The following is a 17,035-nucleotide window of genomic DNA, read 5'->3' as shown; positions in this document are numbered from 1 at the left end:
CTTGTTTCTGAGGCCTAGTTGATGTGGGATTCCCCTCTGTATGCTGTGAATATGTTTTATTACCATTGGTTAATGAATAAAACTGTTTTGGCCAATAGCCTAACAAAGCAGGCAGAAAATCTGAATAGAGATATATAGAGTAGGCAGAGTCAATGAGGTGGCATGTAGCTGCCAAAGGAGAAGGACACACCAGAACCTTAGGAACTTTACCAGTAGACTACAACCTTGTAGCGACACACAGATTGACAGAAATGGGTTAATACAAGACGTAAGAGCTAGCTAAGAATAAACTAGAGTCATTGACCAAACAATGTTGTAATTAATATAGCTTCTGTGTGACTATTCAGGTCTGAGCAGATACGAAATGAACAAGCAGCCTCCGTCTATACAGAGTCACTGGGAATCTAACTGGGTCTTTGCAAAAGTAGCAGGTGCTCTTGACTGCTATCTCTCCAACTCTACTTCTTTAAAAAAAAAAAAAAAGCATGGTGCCATACACTTTTAATCCCAGCACTCAGGAGGCAGAGGCAGGTGGATCTCTATGACTTCAAGGCCAGCCTGGACAGGCTCTAAATCTACACAGAGAAACCCTGTCTTGAAAAAAAGTATCATTTCTCTCTCTCTCTCTCTCTCTCTCTCTCTCTCTCTCTGTGTGTGTGTGTGTGTGTGTGTGTACGCATGTGCGAACGCCATGTGTGTGAGTACTCACTGATCCAGAATTGTCAGATCCTCTTCAGCTAGAGTTTACAGCTGGTTGTGAGCTGCCTGATGTGGGTACTACGAACTGAACTTAGATCCTCTGGAAGAGCAACATGTGCTCTGAACTGATGAGCCATCATCATCATTATTATTATTATTATTATTATTATTATTATATAAGGCTCCCACTAGGTAGCCCTAACTGGCTTAGAACTCACTATGTAGAACAACTGTACTACAGTTCCAGAGGATCTGACCCTCTCCTGACCTCCTCAGGCACCAGGTAAAACACATATAAAATAAATTCTTAAAAAGACAGCCTACAGGGCTGGAGAGAGGGCTCAGCGGTTAAGAGCATTGCATGCTCTTCCAAAGGACCCGAGTTCGATTCCCAGCAACCACATGGTGGCACACAACCATCTGTAATGAGGTCTGGTGTCCTCTTCTAGCCTGCAGGAATATATGCAAACAGAATATTGCATCCATAATAAATAAATATTTAAAAAGACAAACAAACAAAAAAAAGACAGCCTACAGAATGGGAAAAGATCTTCACTAAACCCACATCAGACAGAGGTCTGATCTTCAAAATATACAAAGAACTCAAGAAATTCATCATCAAAAGGATAATCCAAAAAAAAATAGAGTACAGACCTAAATGGAGAACTCTCAACAGAGGAATCTAAAATGGCTGAAAGACACTTAAGGAAATGTTCAACATTTTTAGTCATCAGAGAAATGCAAATCCAAACAACTCTGAGATTCCATCTTATGCCTGTAAGATTGGCCAAAACCAAAAACACTGATAACAACTTATGCTGGAGAGGTTCTGGGGTAAAGGGGACACTCCTGCATTGCTGGTGGGAATACAAGCTGGCACAACCCCTTTGGATGTCAGTGTGGTGATTTCTCAGAAAATTAGGAAACAACTTTCCTCAAGACCCAGCAATACCACTTTTGGGTATATACCCAAAGGACACTCAACCATGACACAAGGACATGTGCTCAACTATGTTCACAGCAGCATTGTTTGTCAAAGCAGGGACCTTGGTACAACCTAAATGCCTCTCAACCGAAGAATGGATAAGGAAAATGTGGTACATTTACACAATGGAGTACTACACAGCAGGAAAAAAAACATCTTGAAATCTGCAGGCAAATGGATGGAGCTAGAAAATATCATATTGAGTGAGGTAACCCAGACCAGAAAGACAATTATCATACATACACTCATAGTGGTTTTTAAACATAAAACAAAAAAAAAACGTCCCACAAATCACAATCCCAGAGAACCTAGACAGCAATGAGGACACTAAGAGAGACATACATAGATCTAGTCTACATGGGAAGTAGAAAAACACAAGATCTCCTGAGTAAATTGGGAGTATGGGAACCTTGGGAGAGGGTTAAAGGGGAAGGGAGAGGAAGGGAGGGGAGCAGAGAAAAATGTAGAGCTCACTAAAAATCAATAAAAAATGTATTGTTTATGGAAAAAAAAAGATTTTAAGTGGTGTCTAAAACAGGTGAGGTGGCTCAGTGGGTAAAAGTGCTTGCTGCCAAGCCTGGTGACCTGAGTCTGATCCCCAGGTTCCAAATGGCATGCTGTTCACACACACACACACACACACATACACACACACACACACACAACTAGTGTGAAAAGTATTTTTATTACTGGGTGTAGTGGCACATGCCTTTAATCCCAGCATTCCAAGGAGAGAGGCAGAGGCAGGTGGGTGCTCTGTGAGGCCAGACTGGTCTACATAGAGAGACTCTGTCTCAAAAAAAATCCGAATATTTATATGTTTTATATTTTGTAAATATATTATATATTTTACTATTTTTAAAAAAAGAGGAAAAAGTAGAGTCTACTCCTCCCCACAAGCCTGGGCAAAGCTTTCTGCTATCCTTCATGAGCAGGATGTGACAGACGCTACCTATGACATTCAAGGCTGGTTCATAAAATTCTCTGTGTGAACGGCTCTTGCTTTCTTACCAACTCTTCACACTTTGGATCCAGGCACGCTATTAGAAGTGCAAAAGTAATCCAAGCAGAAGACTACATTAGGAGGCCTACATGCAAATCGGAAGCTTCATCCCTCAGCACCAGCCAACAACCTTAACCGGCATTTAGATTATTATAGCTTCCAGCTTTGGCATCTCCTAGCTGAAACCTCAGATGTCGCTGAGAAAATTCAAGCCACCCTCAATGTACACTGCCTAAATTCCCAATCCACAGAAACTTGTGAGTGTAACAGATGGTTGCTTTATACAGCTAAAATCTGAACAGAATGGCTTTTCTAGTTTATTTCCCTGAAATGTTATTGAGGTAAAAGTAACACGTTAGAATTGCAAACATTTGCTGGGCGGTGGTGCTGCCTTTAATCCCAGCACTCGGGAGGAAGAGGCAAAAAGGCAGGTAGATCTTAATGAGTTCGAGGCCAGCCTGGTCTACAGAGTGAGTTCCAGGGCAGCCATGGCTACACAGAGAAATGCTGTCTCAAGAAAAAAAAAATGAGGAGAGAGAGAGAGAGAGAGAGAGAGAGAGAGAGAGAAGAAAGAGGGGGGGAGAAATTCAACGTGAAACTTTGATATATGCAAATATTAAAGACAAACAAACAAACCTGAAATCATTGCCAAAAAATCTTGAAAAGTTTTCTTTTCAAAAAAATACTGGAGCCGGGCGGTGGTGGCACACGCCTTTAATCCCAGCACTCGGGAAGCAGAGGTAGGGGGATCTCTGTGAGTTCGAGGCCAGCCTGGTCTAGAAGAGCTAGTTCCAGGACAGGAACCAAAAGCCTCAGAGAAACCCTGTCTCGAAAATAAAAAAAAAAAATACTGGACCTGTTTAGCTCACCTGTACTTCAGGAAAAAATATATCACTGGGCCAGAACCTCAACCCCACATCAGTGCTTCAGGCCAAATTAGATTTGTCCACAACGCTAGGGAAGACCTGTGGCTGCCACAGAATAGCTTTTTCCTGGGTCTGCTGTCTCTCCTGAGGTTAGAATGAGAGCGCTGGAGACATCCAGTCTCCCCAGAGTGGGTGTTAGCTCAGTGGTAGAGTACTTGTCTAGTATGTGATACCATGGGTTTGATCCCAGACACCACAAGAAAAACAAAAACAACAATCAAAGAAGAGTGTGTGGGAAAACGGTAGAGTCAGAGGCTGGGGAGAGCATCACAGACTGGGGCCTGCTGGTGAGGTGGCTCAGCGGACGTTCTAGTTCCTCTCTGTTGCTGTGATGAGCACCACAACCTAAAGCAACTTGGGGAGGAAAGAGTGTATTTGGTGTACACATCTGGATCACAGTTCATCGTGGAAGAAAGTCAGGGAAGGAAATAAAGCAGGCATAGAGGCAGAAACCATGGCGCAATGCTGCTTTCTGGCATGCTCTCCATGGTTTGCTCAGCTTGCTTGCTTAAACCACCCAGCACCATCTGCCCAACTAGGGCACTATCCATGGTGGGCTATGCCCTCCCACATCAATCATTAATTTACAAAATCCCCCACAGACCAACCTGATGGCGGCAATTCCTAGGTCCTGCAGGCTCACAAAAGCTAACCAGTACAGTGGGTAAAGGCACTTGTTACCGAGCCTCAGTTGGATTCCTGGGATCCACAGAGTCAAAGGATATTATAGTCACACACACACACACACACACACACACACACACACACACACATACACACACACACACACACACACACACACACACACACGAGGGGGGGTAAATTTAAAAAAAAAAACAGGCCAGCAGATTGATTCCACAGTAAAGGGTACTTGCGATGGAAGCCTGGCATCCTGAGTTAGACTGTTAGGTTCCTGGAATCCACATAAAGGTGGAAGGAAAGAACCAGCTACAGAGGGCTGTCCTCTGACCTCCACATGCTCACCAGGACATGCGCATGCATCATAGTGTACATATACACACAATAGGAGTTAGCAAAAAAAATTCAAACAAAAACTGTCTCTCTCCTGTGGTGGGGGAAGCCACTGGGCAGATCATTAATCCCCAAACATTGGGGGCAGAAGGAATTCTCCCAAGAATTCCGTAAACAAAGTATGTTTTTCCCCCATTGTTGGAATATATAAAACATGCTGTCTACCAGAAAAGGTTAAGGTGCTTGGTGATTTTCTTCAGAGCAGCAGGTTTGATTAACTTCGTCTCTCACTCAAGAGAAGGAAATACAATTAATTACCTGCTGGCGACTGGGACACTCACTGCCGTAAAGGGAGCCTGACCAAGTATCCTCCTGAACTGGAGGAACCCAGCTTCATCTAGCTGGCCTTGGGACTGCGTTCTATGGCGGTAGGCTTTGAGACGGGGTGACAGGGATGGTTTATGAGAGAGCTGCTTCCTCTCTCAGTATCCAAGAGACGGGGGCAACTGTAATGAAGAGAGGTGACCCCCATGAGGAAGACGGGTTTTTTTGCAGGTGCAATACAGCGGACCCTAAGGGTCTGCGGTCTGCGCAGCGGTGAAATGACATTGTTTATCATGAGCCCGGCTCAACAGGATGTGAAGGAGAGCGCTATACATAGAGCACTGAGAAAAGCTCATTCTGTCACTCTACATTGAAATGAAGCAGAAAATGGTCAATCACGCAATCAAAACCAAAGCACTGGGCCTGCATTCCAGCCTGCCAACAGCAGCTGCGCCCAAGCTCTGGGCACCCAGTGGAGCCAGGCCCCCTGCTAGGCCTCTCTCTCTCTCTCTCTCTCTCTCTCTCTCTCTCTCTCTCTCTCTCTCTCTCTCTCTCTCTCTCTCTCTCTCTCCATCCTGTACTCCCCGCCCCTGCCTTAGAAAAATGAGAAACAGTACTCCAGGCTTGCTTACAAGCTTCACTGCTCCCCAGCTAAGCCTGTGGGCCAGCAATGCAGTCTGTCTGAAAAGAAGAGTGTCCTGGCCTCTGGCTAGGAGAGTACGTGCGACAGTTCTAAGAGGCAAGCACTGTGACCATTTCCTTTGGGGGAGTTGCTTTGTTTTTTATTTTTAAAATATATTTTTGCTTACTTTGAGTAAGGATGTTGTACTTATATGTATGTCTGTGCCCCCACGTGTGTGCCTGGTGCCTTCAGAAGCCAGAAAAGAGCGTTGGATCTCCTTGGGCTAGAGCTACAGACAGCAGTGAACTGCCACGGAAGCGCTGGAAATCAAGCCCAGGTTCTCTGTAAGAGCAGCTAGTATAACAGCTGAACCGTCTCTCCAGGCCCCAGGATTTTGTTGTTGTTACTGTTGTTTTTCAGAGTCAGTCCTACTATGTAGAGTAAAACCTGGCAAACCCTGACCTTGAACTTGCTATGCTGCCTGTCCTAACCCTGGACTGGAAATCCATTTGCTTCGGCACCAGTGTTGGGATTACAGGCATAACCCTTCTACCTGGCATCATTTCTATTTTACAGGGGAGGAAAACTGAGAAACAAAGAGGTTCCCTATGGACTGGAGATGTGACCCAATTGGTAGAGTGCCTACTTAGCGCTTATGGAGCCCTGAGTTCTAGTCCCAGCATCACATAAAACCAAGTGTGGTAACATATTCTTGTAATCCTAGCATTTGGGAAGTGGAAACAGGAGGATCTGAGGTTCAGATTCATCCTGGGCTATGTAAGGTATTCCAGGCCAGCCTGTGTGGCATGATTAATAAAAAAACAGAGACAGAAATTAGGATTTAACCTGAAGGTCAGAAAGCAAAACAGCCAGCCACTGGCTCTTACCTCTACCTCAGTCCAAAATGGCTATCCTGTCTCCAGGAATCTCAGAATGAGGCTTTGTGTGAAAGCTGTCTCCTCCTGTCTTTTTTTTTTTTAATATTTATTTATTTATTATGTATACAATATTGTCTGTGTGTGTGCTCGAAGGCCAGAAGAGGGCACCAGACCCCATTACAGATGGTTGTGAGCCACCATGTGGTTGCCGGGAATTGAACTCAGGACCTCTGGAAGAGCAGGCAATGCTCTTAACCTCTGAGCCACCTCTCCAGCCCCCTGTCTCCTCCTGTCTTACATTCCTATCTAGTGCTGGGATTGAGGGTGTGCACTGCTACCGCCTAGTTTCTATGGCAAACTAGTGTGGCTACTGGGATTAAAGGTGTGTGTCACCACTGCCTGGTCTGCAAGATTGACCAGTGGCATCGCTTTACTCTCTGAACTATAGGCAAACTTTTTTTTTTCAAGACAGGGTTTCTCCGTAGCTTTTGGTTCCTGTCCTGGAACTAGCTCTTCTAGACCAGGCTGGCCTCGAACTCACAGAGATACACCTATCTCTGCCTCCCGAGTGCTGGGATTAAAAGCGTGCGCCACCACCGCCCGGCTATAGGCAAACTTTATTTATTAAAATACAAATGGGGAGCTGGAGAAATGGCTCAGTTGTTAAGAGCACTGCCTGTTCTTCCAAAGGTCCTGAGTTCAATTCCCAGCAACCACATGGTGGCTCACAACCATTCGTAAGGAGATCAGGTGCCCTCTTCTAGCCTGCAGGCACACATGCAGACAGAATACTGACAATACTGTATACATAATAAATAAATAAATCTTTGAAAAAAAATAAAAATAAAATACAAATGAAATATCACTACAAGCCTGGACTAAATAAGATTCTAGATAGATAGATAGATAGATAGATAGATAGATAGATAGATAGATAGATAAAATAACAGGGCCAATGAGATGATTCAGCAGCCAATGAGCTTATCTCAAAATCCTGATAACCTGAGCTTGGTGCCCAGAACACAGAAAGGAGCAGAGAGAATGGGCTCCACGGAGAGAATGGGCTCCACAGAGAGATTGGGCTCCACAAAGTCGTTCCCTGATGTCCACAGTGCACCACCATAACATGTGCAGACAAACAATAATAATAAGTGAAGTTTGATTGAAACCTCACCAAGGCTCAGGGAACATGGTGGAAGAAAACAGAAAGAGAGTAAGAGCTGGAAGATGGGAAGATTGCCGGGAGATGCTGCCTTCTGGACGTGGACTGGTTGTTGCATCTGTGTTATCTGCACAGCACCAAACCAATCACCATTCTTGCAGGAGCGAGGCAAGAGCTCCCAAGCCTCCCGCCGCCCCCCCCCCCCCACACACACACAGCTGAGTAGCTTCTGGCAGTTGATAGCTGCCGGGAAAGGGAGTTATGTTTTCTCTTATGTGGGAAGGAGGGTACACGTGGCTGCAGGTAGGCTTCCACTCTGGAGTGGATGGTCACAGTCGTGCAGAAACAGGCAACTCCAGTTTGGACTCAGTGGGTTATTTTTTTTTTTGTTTGAGTGTTTTGGGTTCAGTTTCTTGAGACAAGGTATGACTTGTGCCGCTCTGGCTGGTCTAGAACTCAATATGTTAACTGGCTGGCCTCAAACCCACAGAGATCTGCCTGCCTCTGCTTCCTGAGTGCTGGGGTTAGAGCTGTGTGTCACTACTTATTCTTTATGTGGATGTGGATGTCAGGGGCACACGGGTGCCTGGGGAGGCCAGGGGAAAGTGTTGGACTTCCTGAAACTAGAGTTCAAGTCAACCATATGCCACCCAGTGTGGTTCCCAGAGGGAACCACTCATAACCACTGAGTCACCTCTCCAGCCATTGTCAAAATAATTTATCATAGCAATAGAAAGGAAAACTCTCTTTTCCCCAAGGTTTCTCAAACATCCTGATTCTTTTGTTTTCCATTCCTGCCTTAGAGCTGGGAGTATGATTTTGTTCAGTGGGCTAAGCTGCTCCAAAGAAAGGAAGCAAGGCTAGTGTGGGACACACACATATAATACCAGCACTCAGGAGGGAGGAGCAGAATGAGCCCTGAAAGTTCAAGGCTAGCCTGTTCTACGTAGTGAGTTCTGAACCAGCCACAGCTACAATAAGCAGGGCTGGAGATGTAGCCCAGTTGGTAGAGCGCTTGTTTAGCATACACAAAGCCCGGGTTAGATCACCAGCACCCACTAAATCTGGTGCATACCTGTAATTCCGGCACTCAGGAGTCAGAAGCTGGAAGACGGAAAGTTCAAGATCAATCCATCTCTGCCACACAGTGACTTGAGGAAGCCCAGCCCTCTCCTCTGGAGACTCAACTTTACTCATAGGAATGGCTCTTTAATGTACCTGTCTCTGGAGTCTGGAAAGATGGCCAAAGAACCAGCAGGATCAAATTACTGAGGAGATTAAGGAGGTTATATGGATGGCTGCATTTGCCTCCCCTTCTGCCTCCCACAGACCTCCATGCAAGTTAGGCCCCACACTTCAGGACCAGAGACAACAGAGGAGGGGGGACCTAGTCCTGCTCCTGTCCTGGATGGCTCAGGGGAAGAGGCAATGAACAGAGGCAAGATCGGGTGAGCCACAGAATGGGCTCAAACAGAGAGATGAAATCAGAGCACTGCCTCTGGGCCTGAGACTCTGCAGTCCAGGCCAAGGAGAAGCCTAGACTCCAGTAGGACAGAGCCCTTTGTCCTCCCTGGTCACCTCTGCCTCTAGGCATCATTAGGGCGCTGTTAAATTGAGAGCGCTCTGCTATCTGTAGTCCTATGGAACCCCCAGGAGAGCCCTGCAAAATACACCACATTTGTGTCTGTGAAAATGATCTCCGAATGTCAGGAAATAAATTCAGTTTCCTGATTCAGGGAAACCTACACCTTTGTTTCCACAAATTAATTCCTGTTTTCCTCCCAAATCTGCTTTGCAGACATTCCAGATCTGTGGGGATTTGGGGGTATCTATAAATTTTTATATCTTTCTTTCAAGAAGGGAATTAATTCTCCTTCAATGTGGGCTAAGATGCCTCCTAACTAATTGAATACTAAACAATTCTCTCTCTCTCTCTCTCTCTCTCTCTCTCTCTCTCTCTCCCTCCCTCCCTCCCTCCCTCCCTCCCTCCCTCTCTCCCTCCCTCCCTTCCTCTCCCTCTCTCTCTCTCTTTCTCTCATGTGTCTCTACTCTTTTCATCTCTGATACACCATGAGGGGGCTAGTGGAGGGGATGGGGGCCATAACCAACATACAGGAGATAAGCTTGGAGTTAGTGCCCAGATTAGTCAACAGCCTTCCTGCCGCCTCAGGTGAGATGCTGACTCGGGAGGTCCACGCTTTCAAGATGAACTTGGATTTCTGACCTTCAGAAATTGTGTGACATGATAAATGTTGATGATTTTTAGCTGCTAAATTTGGGAGCGTGTTTTTTATTCAATAGCAGATATCTAATACATTTTCCTCACCCTAAAAACCACAAAGCCAATCTATATATTTCTTTTTTAAAAGATTTATTTATTTTTATGCTCATTGGTGTTTTGCCTGCATGTATGTCTGTGTGAAGGCGTCAGATCCCCTAGAACTGGAGTTACAGACAGTAATGAACTGCCGTGTGGCTTCTGAGAATTGAACCCAGATCCTCTGGAAGAACAGCCAGTGCTGTTAACCTCTGAGTCATCTCTCCAGCCCTATTTCTTTCTAAAATAAATAAATATAAAAATTAGCTGGGAGTAGTAATACATGCCATCAATCCAAGCCCTCAGGAGGCAGAAGCAGAGGCCTCTATGAGTTAAGGCTAGCCTGGTCTATACAGCAAGTTCCAGGACAGAGTTACATAGAAAGACCCTATCTCAAAAAGTTATTTTATTTTTAATTACATGTCTTTGTATGGGCATGTGTGCACATGTTTACAAGTGTTCATGGAGGCCAGCGACTTCAGGTCCTCTGGAGCTATAGTCATACACACTATAAGGTAGTGTGAGCCCCTTGACATGGATGCTGGGAATCAAACTCAAAGCTCCTAGAAGAGCAGCATATACTCTTAACTCATTCATCTCTCCAGCCCCCGTTTTTGCTTGTTTTGAGATAGGACTGGTGTATCCCAGGCTTCTAGCTATGTAACCAAGACTGACCTTGACACTCCTGGTCCTTCTGCCTTCTCTCCAGAATTACAGGCATGAACCTATTTATGAGAACCACAGCTGGTTCTCAACCCATGCCATTCCCTGCCTGGGTGGCTCACGTCATTTACGATTTGGGGGTCCAAGAAATGGCTCAGTGGGTAAAGGGCTTGCCACCAATCCTGATGATCTGAGTTTGCTTCCCTGGAACTCACATGATAGAAGGAGAGAACCAAGTTCTGCACATGTATGTTTAAAAATACAAAAAGAGTTTTAGGAGGTACAGATGGCACATTCTAGTCATCAAAGCAATCAATCCAGAGGGTATTTGGAGAATTTTGAGTTTCAGACCAGCAAGGACTACAAACTGAGACCTTTTCACAAAAGACTTATTTTTTTTCTTTTATCTGGAGACAGGGTCTCACTGGGTAGCCCTAGCCCTGGCTGACCTGGAACTCTCTATGTCAATTAGGCTGGCCTTGAATTCACAGAAGTCTGCCTGCCTCTGCTTCACTAAGTTAAGGACCTCTTTTCTTTCCTGCTTCAGGAGCCAGAGGACAGTGTGCCCTGGCGAGCACCTTTATACAGAACAGGCTGGTTCAAGCGCCTGGGGTTGGTGTCCATATTGGCTAAGCTGCTATATCTAAGGCTTCCCCCACCTCTGTTTTTTTTCCCAAGCAGTTTGCTTTCCCCTCATCTGCCTTTTACATATTTTTTTTAAATATGGAGTCTTGTGGAGCCTAGCATGGCTGGAATTTGCTATATTGAGAAGGAAGACCTTGAACTTCTGATCCTCCTACCTCAACCTTAGTGCCTGGATTGTAAGCACGTACCAACACAGCTAGTTTCTGTGGTGCTGCGGAATCAAACTCAGGGCTTTGTGCATGCTAGGCAAGCACTCTTACCAACCAAATTACATTCCTGTTCTTCCTTTTACAATTTTTAAATTTTAATCACAACTTATGAAAAGTAATAAGAGCCAATATGCCCCTAGAACTCAGGAGCACAGCAAGCAGGTTACTATAATTAGCCTCCTTTCACAGGTGACAAACCAAGGCACAAAGGTTAAGTCAATTGTCCAAGGTCACAAGAGGCAGAAAGAGGCTAACGAAGCTTGGGCTGTGGGGTCAGTACCTCAATTATACACTTTTCCCAAGACTTTCTGCTTCCTTAATTTCCTATTCGTGTTTTGTAATCCTTTCCTTAAAGAGAGCAACAAAATCTGGATGTGGATGCAGAGGTAACAGATGCCAGTGTGCAGTTTTCTTGTAAGTATTTAAAAATACATTTACATATGCAAACGTATCCGCAGGGTTTGGCCGGCACCCAGCTTTTTCAGCATACTGTCCTGACTGCCTTTCCAACTGGGGTGTCGTGTGCAACAAAGATAGTACCTTTACTTACCCATTTTCCCCTGAGTTGAAGCTTCTCCGCCCTCCCTCGACAGGCCTTCCTCTGTCCCCTACCCGAAGGTTCCTACCCATTTCTCACGTTTTCTCCTTTGGCCTTCTTTCCATCCCGGTTTCTTCTCTCAGACTACCCCTTCCCCTTTCTCCTCACTTCTTATTCCCCTTTCTTCCTGCCTCCCGCGTTTCTCCCCTTCCTTTGCCATCACCGTTTCTTCACGGTCCAACCAGTTTCCTCAGCTCACCGCCCCTCTGCCGGTACCCGGCCTTCGGCTTCCCAGCAACGCGTAGTCCCGGCATCCTTCCACCACCTCCCCCGCTACCACCCCTCCCCAGCCGGGAGGGAGCGCACAGCCGGCGGGCGACGGAGCGAGCTGACAGCGTAATGAATGGCTTCAGCTGTAATTAGCGACCCCGCGGCTAATCACGATGTGCATTTACATTTTAAGTGCTGCAGCGGGAGCGGGAAAGGAAGCGACGCGCGGGTGGGGAACCGGGCCTTTTCTGCGTTTTCCCTCTCTGCAGACTCCGGAAAAAAGAGAACGGGGGAGTCTATGGCAAGGGTAGCGGTGGTACTGAGAGTGGGTGGCGATGTCCTTGAGTGCCAGCTTGGGTGGAGGCACAACCGCCTCCTCCTCACGGAATAAACCCGCAGCCCCCAGGTCTTTCAAACTACAGAGTCCTGTCCACATCTCCTCCAAGTTATTTTAACCCAGACTTGCTGACTCCCGGGGATGCAGAGCTCGCTTCTTTTCCAACTAGCCCATTCCTACATAGTCTTTCTGGAACTTTTTCTCAGGCCAATCCGAAACCAGACTTTGAAAGTAGGCTACACAACCACGGAGAGCAAGGCTGCAAACAGAATTCTCTGGTGGTTTTTTCAATCAGTTCCCGGTTTCAGGTTCCTGCCTTGATTTCGTGGCCCGCCACTGCCTGTGACCCGCGTACTCTGCAGTCTTGGTGTCTTCCCAAGGCGGTGCCTCCCGAACCTGCTCCTCCCGGTGAAGCCTGCAAGAACTGGGTGCAGGCCAGAGTTCCAGTTCGGGGCACACTCCTAGGGTGGGAGCAAGAGATTGGAGTCAGTCACTCACGCTGAAGAAAAAAAGGTCCAGGTGCTGCTGACACGCTCCAAAAAGGGATGGGGAACCTGGTGTTCTGAGTTGCGGGAGGCCGAGAACTGTCACCATAGATAGCTAAGAGGAAACGGAGTGGGGACTGGGCAGTCCTATATCTAGACCAAAATTGTGCTCATTGCGGGCACTACCATGCTCACGATACTGATACTTTCCGGATCACCTGCTCCCTACAGTCCTAGGTGCCTCTTCCTTTGCCGCGGTAACAGGTTAACAGGTCCGTCTGGCTTCCTGCATTCTGTGGAAGCCGGGCTGGAAACCTAAGGGCATGGTATCAGGCCTGGGTTAGAGGGTCACTCCTTTTTAAATTGCTTCCTCCCATCAGTCCTTCGTCCGTGGCCTTAGATTTCTATTGCTCGTCTCACTTCGCAGCAAAGCCGGAGCTTCTACTTAGGTTCTAAGGAGTTTCCAGAGGGCACCCAACACTCCCAAAATTCCCCCAAAGCTTCCACTCCACCCTGCCTCCCATCTCTCAAAACCTTCTCTCAGTCTCCTTTTAGCAAAAACAACCCTCAGGATTTCTAGGAGCCAAGGCTGACTGGCAAGAAATTCCACCTGGGATTGGAAGTGAGGAATTGGCATTCTCAGGGACTGAGCCAGGCAGATGAGAATGCGTGCGGCTCTAGTACAGGACTTTTAAGGCACGACTATAAGAACAAACGCCTTGTCAGAAATGATCTCCTGTTCTCTTTCCCATTCACTTTAGGTTGGCCTAGCGCATCACTTTCTGCAATTCAGGGGTGTGAGGGTACCGGGAGCCTGGAGGCCTGGTCAAGAGGGGCTAGGCTGAAACCTGGGTCTCTAAGGATCATGCCGCGACGTAGCGGTCTGAGCCCAAGAAAGGCTCAGCGAGTAGCGGCAGTCAACGCCTCCTACATCCTGCTGACCAAGCACTGGCTGTCCTTGAGACAAAAATACTGGGGGGCGTGGGGGTCTCTAGAGGGTTGGAGGGGCGAGGCCCCAGGAGGTGGTCCGAAAATCTCTTACCTAGGTGGGGTCTAGGGATGCCCTTGAGCTGGAACCCTGCAAGACTCGGGGGCCAGGTTTGAATCGCCGTTTGCACCTCAAGCATAGTTTTTAATTAGGTTGCTCCTATGTGAGGGCTGATTCAGGGAGGACTGGTGGTGACTTCGGGGAACTTCGCCTCCCAAATCACGCCTGGCGCCTTGACCCTGGAGGCTGAGCACCAGCGCTTGATCCCGAAGGCTGGCGGGGCTGCGACTCGGACAAGTCACGCAGAGTTGGGGCGGGGCCTGGATCAAGGGGCGGGGCCTCTCCGGCTCCCAGGCGGAGCTTTGGCTAAAGGCGCGGAGCACAAGGCGCTGAGGGCGCAGAGTAGAGCTGCACCACCCAGTAGAAGTCTGAGCTGAACAGCTTCCATTCGGTGCCGACATCTCAACCTCTGCCGGCCGTCGCCCGGCGCGACCCGCGGCCATGCAGCCCCGGGCTTAAGGCGACCCCATGGCAAAACCTGCGATCCCAGCGACGACGGCGCATGGAGAACTTCCGTAAGGTGCGCTCAGAGGAGGCGCCGGCGGGGGACGGTGATGAAGGTGGCAGCCCGAGCTCGGGCCCTTTCGCAGATCTAGCGCCTGGTGCTGTACACATGCGGGTCAAAGAGGGCAGCAAGATCCGCAACCTACTGGCCTTCGCCACCGCCAGCATGGCGCAGCCAGCCACGCGCGCCATCGTCTTCAGCGGCTGCGGCCGAGCCACCACCAAAACCGTCACGTGCGCCGAGATCCTCAAGCGCCGCCTGGCGGGCTTACACCAAGTCACGCGGCTGCGCTACCGGAGCGTACGCGAGGTGTGGCAGAGCCTCCCGCCTGGGCCCACGCGGGGTCAGACGCCTGAAGATCCGGCCGCCAGTCTCAGTGTACTTAAAAATGTGCCGAGCCTGGCCATCCTACTTTCCAAGGACGCACTGGATCCACTACAACTTGGCTACCAGCCTCCGAACCTCAATCCAGGTCCTTCGTCCCCTCCTACGGTGTCGACGTCCAAGAGGAGCCTGGGGGAGTCGGCTGCTGGAGAAAGCACCGCTAAGCGGTCTCAGCCTGAGCCAGGGGCTGAGAATGAGGACCCGACTGCCTGAGAACTCCCTGCTCTGAGCCACCGAGACCTGCTGGATCTTATATCCTCAACACTCCTACATCCACAGCACCATTCACACCTGGGTTTTCAAGGGTCCGTGTTCCTAGAAGATTGACAGCACTGATCCTAAGGCAACCGGAAATGGAGCTCAGGAATGGCAAGAGAATCCCTGAAGTTCGAGGAAACTTTGTGGGGCGTGTTACCTGTAGCCACAGAACTCCACCCCCACTTTTTGTAGGCCTTACTAGGATCTTTTTCGAGGGAAGTATGGTGGATAGTGAGACTCTTGAGCCTTCTTGGGGACCTAGGCTTTAAAAGCACCCAGTTTGCATGAAGACTAAGGGTTGAGAATCTTGAAGTCATCCTTGCTGTTGACTGAGGGCAGAAGCTGTGAAGCAGATTCCTTGAGGGTGGCCAAGCTGAAAATGTTGGGACCCTATTCTGCCCACCCCCCGGAAATTCCCCTTTTTAGCTTTCCTTTCTCTTAGCATCCCCCCTTTTGCATGGTGGCAAAGAGGAGACCCAGGACAAAACTTTCCATTGCCTCCTCCCCTGAGTCCTGCTGGTGGAGTCTTGCTTCCAATAAAACAAACATGAAAATGCCTCTGTTCCCCAGTATTGTTTTTTTTTCCCCTTACCCACCCGCCTGTACAAAAACCACTTTGGCATGCTTGCCTTCAGCCGTATTAGCCTTTGGAGTCTTTAATGTCAGACACGGAAACTGGGCAGTGTCAAAATGTCGCAGGAGGGACTTAGGGTGGAACGGGCGGGGGTCTGTGTCCCTGTTGCATCCCCACAAAGAGAAAGGAAGCAATGTTGCTGCTTTTCTGGGAGGGGAAGGAGGGGGAGCACGGATGTGCTGAAAGAGGCAGCCTGCCAAGGCTGGCGGACCATGCTAAGGTTCTAACCTTGCACCCTCCTCCCGGTAGACATCCTTACCCAGAAGGCAGGCACAAAGCCTCATGAGTAGGAGCTCCCCTTCACTGCCCTCTCTCTGCAAAAGGACAGCACACCCTTGGGAGAGGGGGAGGAGAGAGACAGCACAAATCCACTGCTAGAAATTACTATTCAGCAGAGAAGCTTGGGCTGTGAATCACTGCAGGCTCCCTGATAAGCTGCTGCCTCCAGCCCTGCACAGCTGTGTGTTGAGAGATAACGGCCTCCGATGCCTCTCTGCCCAAGTCCAAGCCAGTGGGGGTGGGGGTGTGCTGGGAGTGGGGAGCTGTGCAGCATGTAGCTCAGAATCTTCAGAGCAGATGCCACCCCGCGGAACTCAGCACCTCTGGAAAGGAGATGGGGGAGAGTACGTTTGTAAGTCACTGTGCTTGCAGAACCCTGAAATAAATCCTACTGGTGAGGAGGCTGGCTCCTGCCGCTGATGGAGGGGCTCCTTGGGGAGACCTCTTCTCTCCTTCCAATATCTCTGCTTGTGCTTTGGATCACCGAGTCCTGTCATCCAGACTGTGCAATCTATTGCCTTCATCCTCCCCCCTGACTTATTTATTTTTAGAGGAGGTCTTGCTATGTAATGCAGGCTGCCCAGGACCTGACCCTCCTGCCCCAGCCTCGCAGGTGCTGGGATTACAGGTGTGTATCTTGTCCAGCTTGATTTCTTGTTCTTGAGGAACCTCTAAGGAGAGCCAAGGGATTTAGATGTATTTGTTGGCCCCTCTCAGAGATGGAGCAAGAGACATGGAAAGAATGAAAACTGGGCTGGGGAATGTAACTCAGTTGGTAGAGTGTTTGCCTAGAGTGTATAAAGTCTCCTTTTTTACTCCCAGTACCACATAAACTTGCCATGGTGGCATATGCCTGTAACGCCAGAACTCTGGAGGTAGAGGCAGGAGTGTC

At 48.3% G+C, this 17,035-nt stretch overlaps 1 protein-coding gene across 1 annotated transcript; it reads left to right on the top strand.

Annotated features, from left to right (window-relative positions):
• The first annotated feature begins 14,388 nt into the window (after nucleotides 1–14,388).
• On the top strand, nucleotides 14,389–15,781 carry Rpp25 (ribonuclease P/MRP subunit p25). Its single transcript, XM_075965771.1, has one exon. The coding sequence runs from the start codon at nucleotides 14,586–14,588 to the stop codon at nucleotides 15,183–15,185; it is 600 nt and encodes a 199-aa protein (XP_075821886.1). The 5' UTR covers nucleotides 14,389–14,585; the 3' UTR covers nucleotides 15,186–15,781.
• Nucleotides 15,782–17,035: the final 1,254 nt, after the last annotated feature.

This window comes from Microtus pennsylvanicus, chromosome 3 (assembly GCF_037038515.1).
Source record: "Microtus pennsylvanicus isolate mMicPen1 chromosome 3, mMicPen1.hap1, whole genome shotgun sequence".
Lineage (NCBI taxonomy): Eukaryota > Metazoa > Chordata > Mammalia > Rodentia > Cricetidae > Microtus > Microtus pennsylvanicus.
This window is presented reverse-complemented; position numbering and strand designations above follow the sequence as displayed.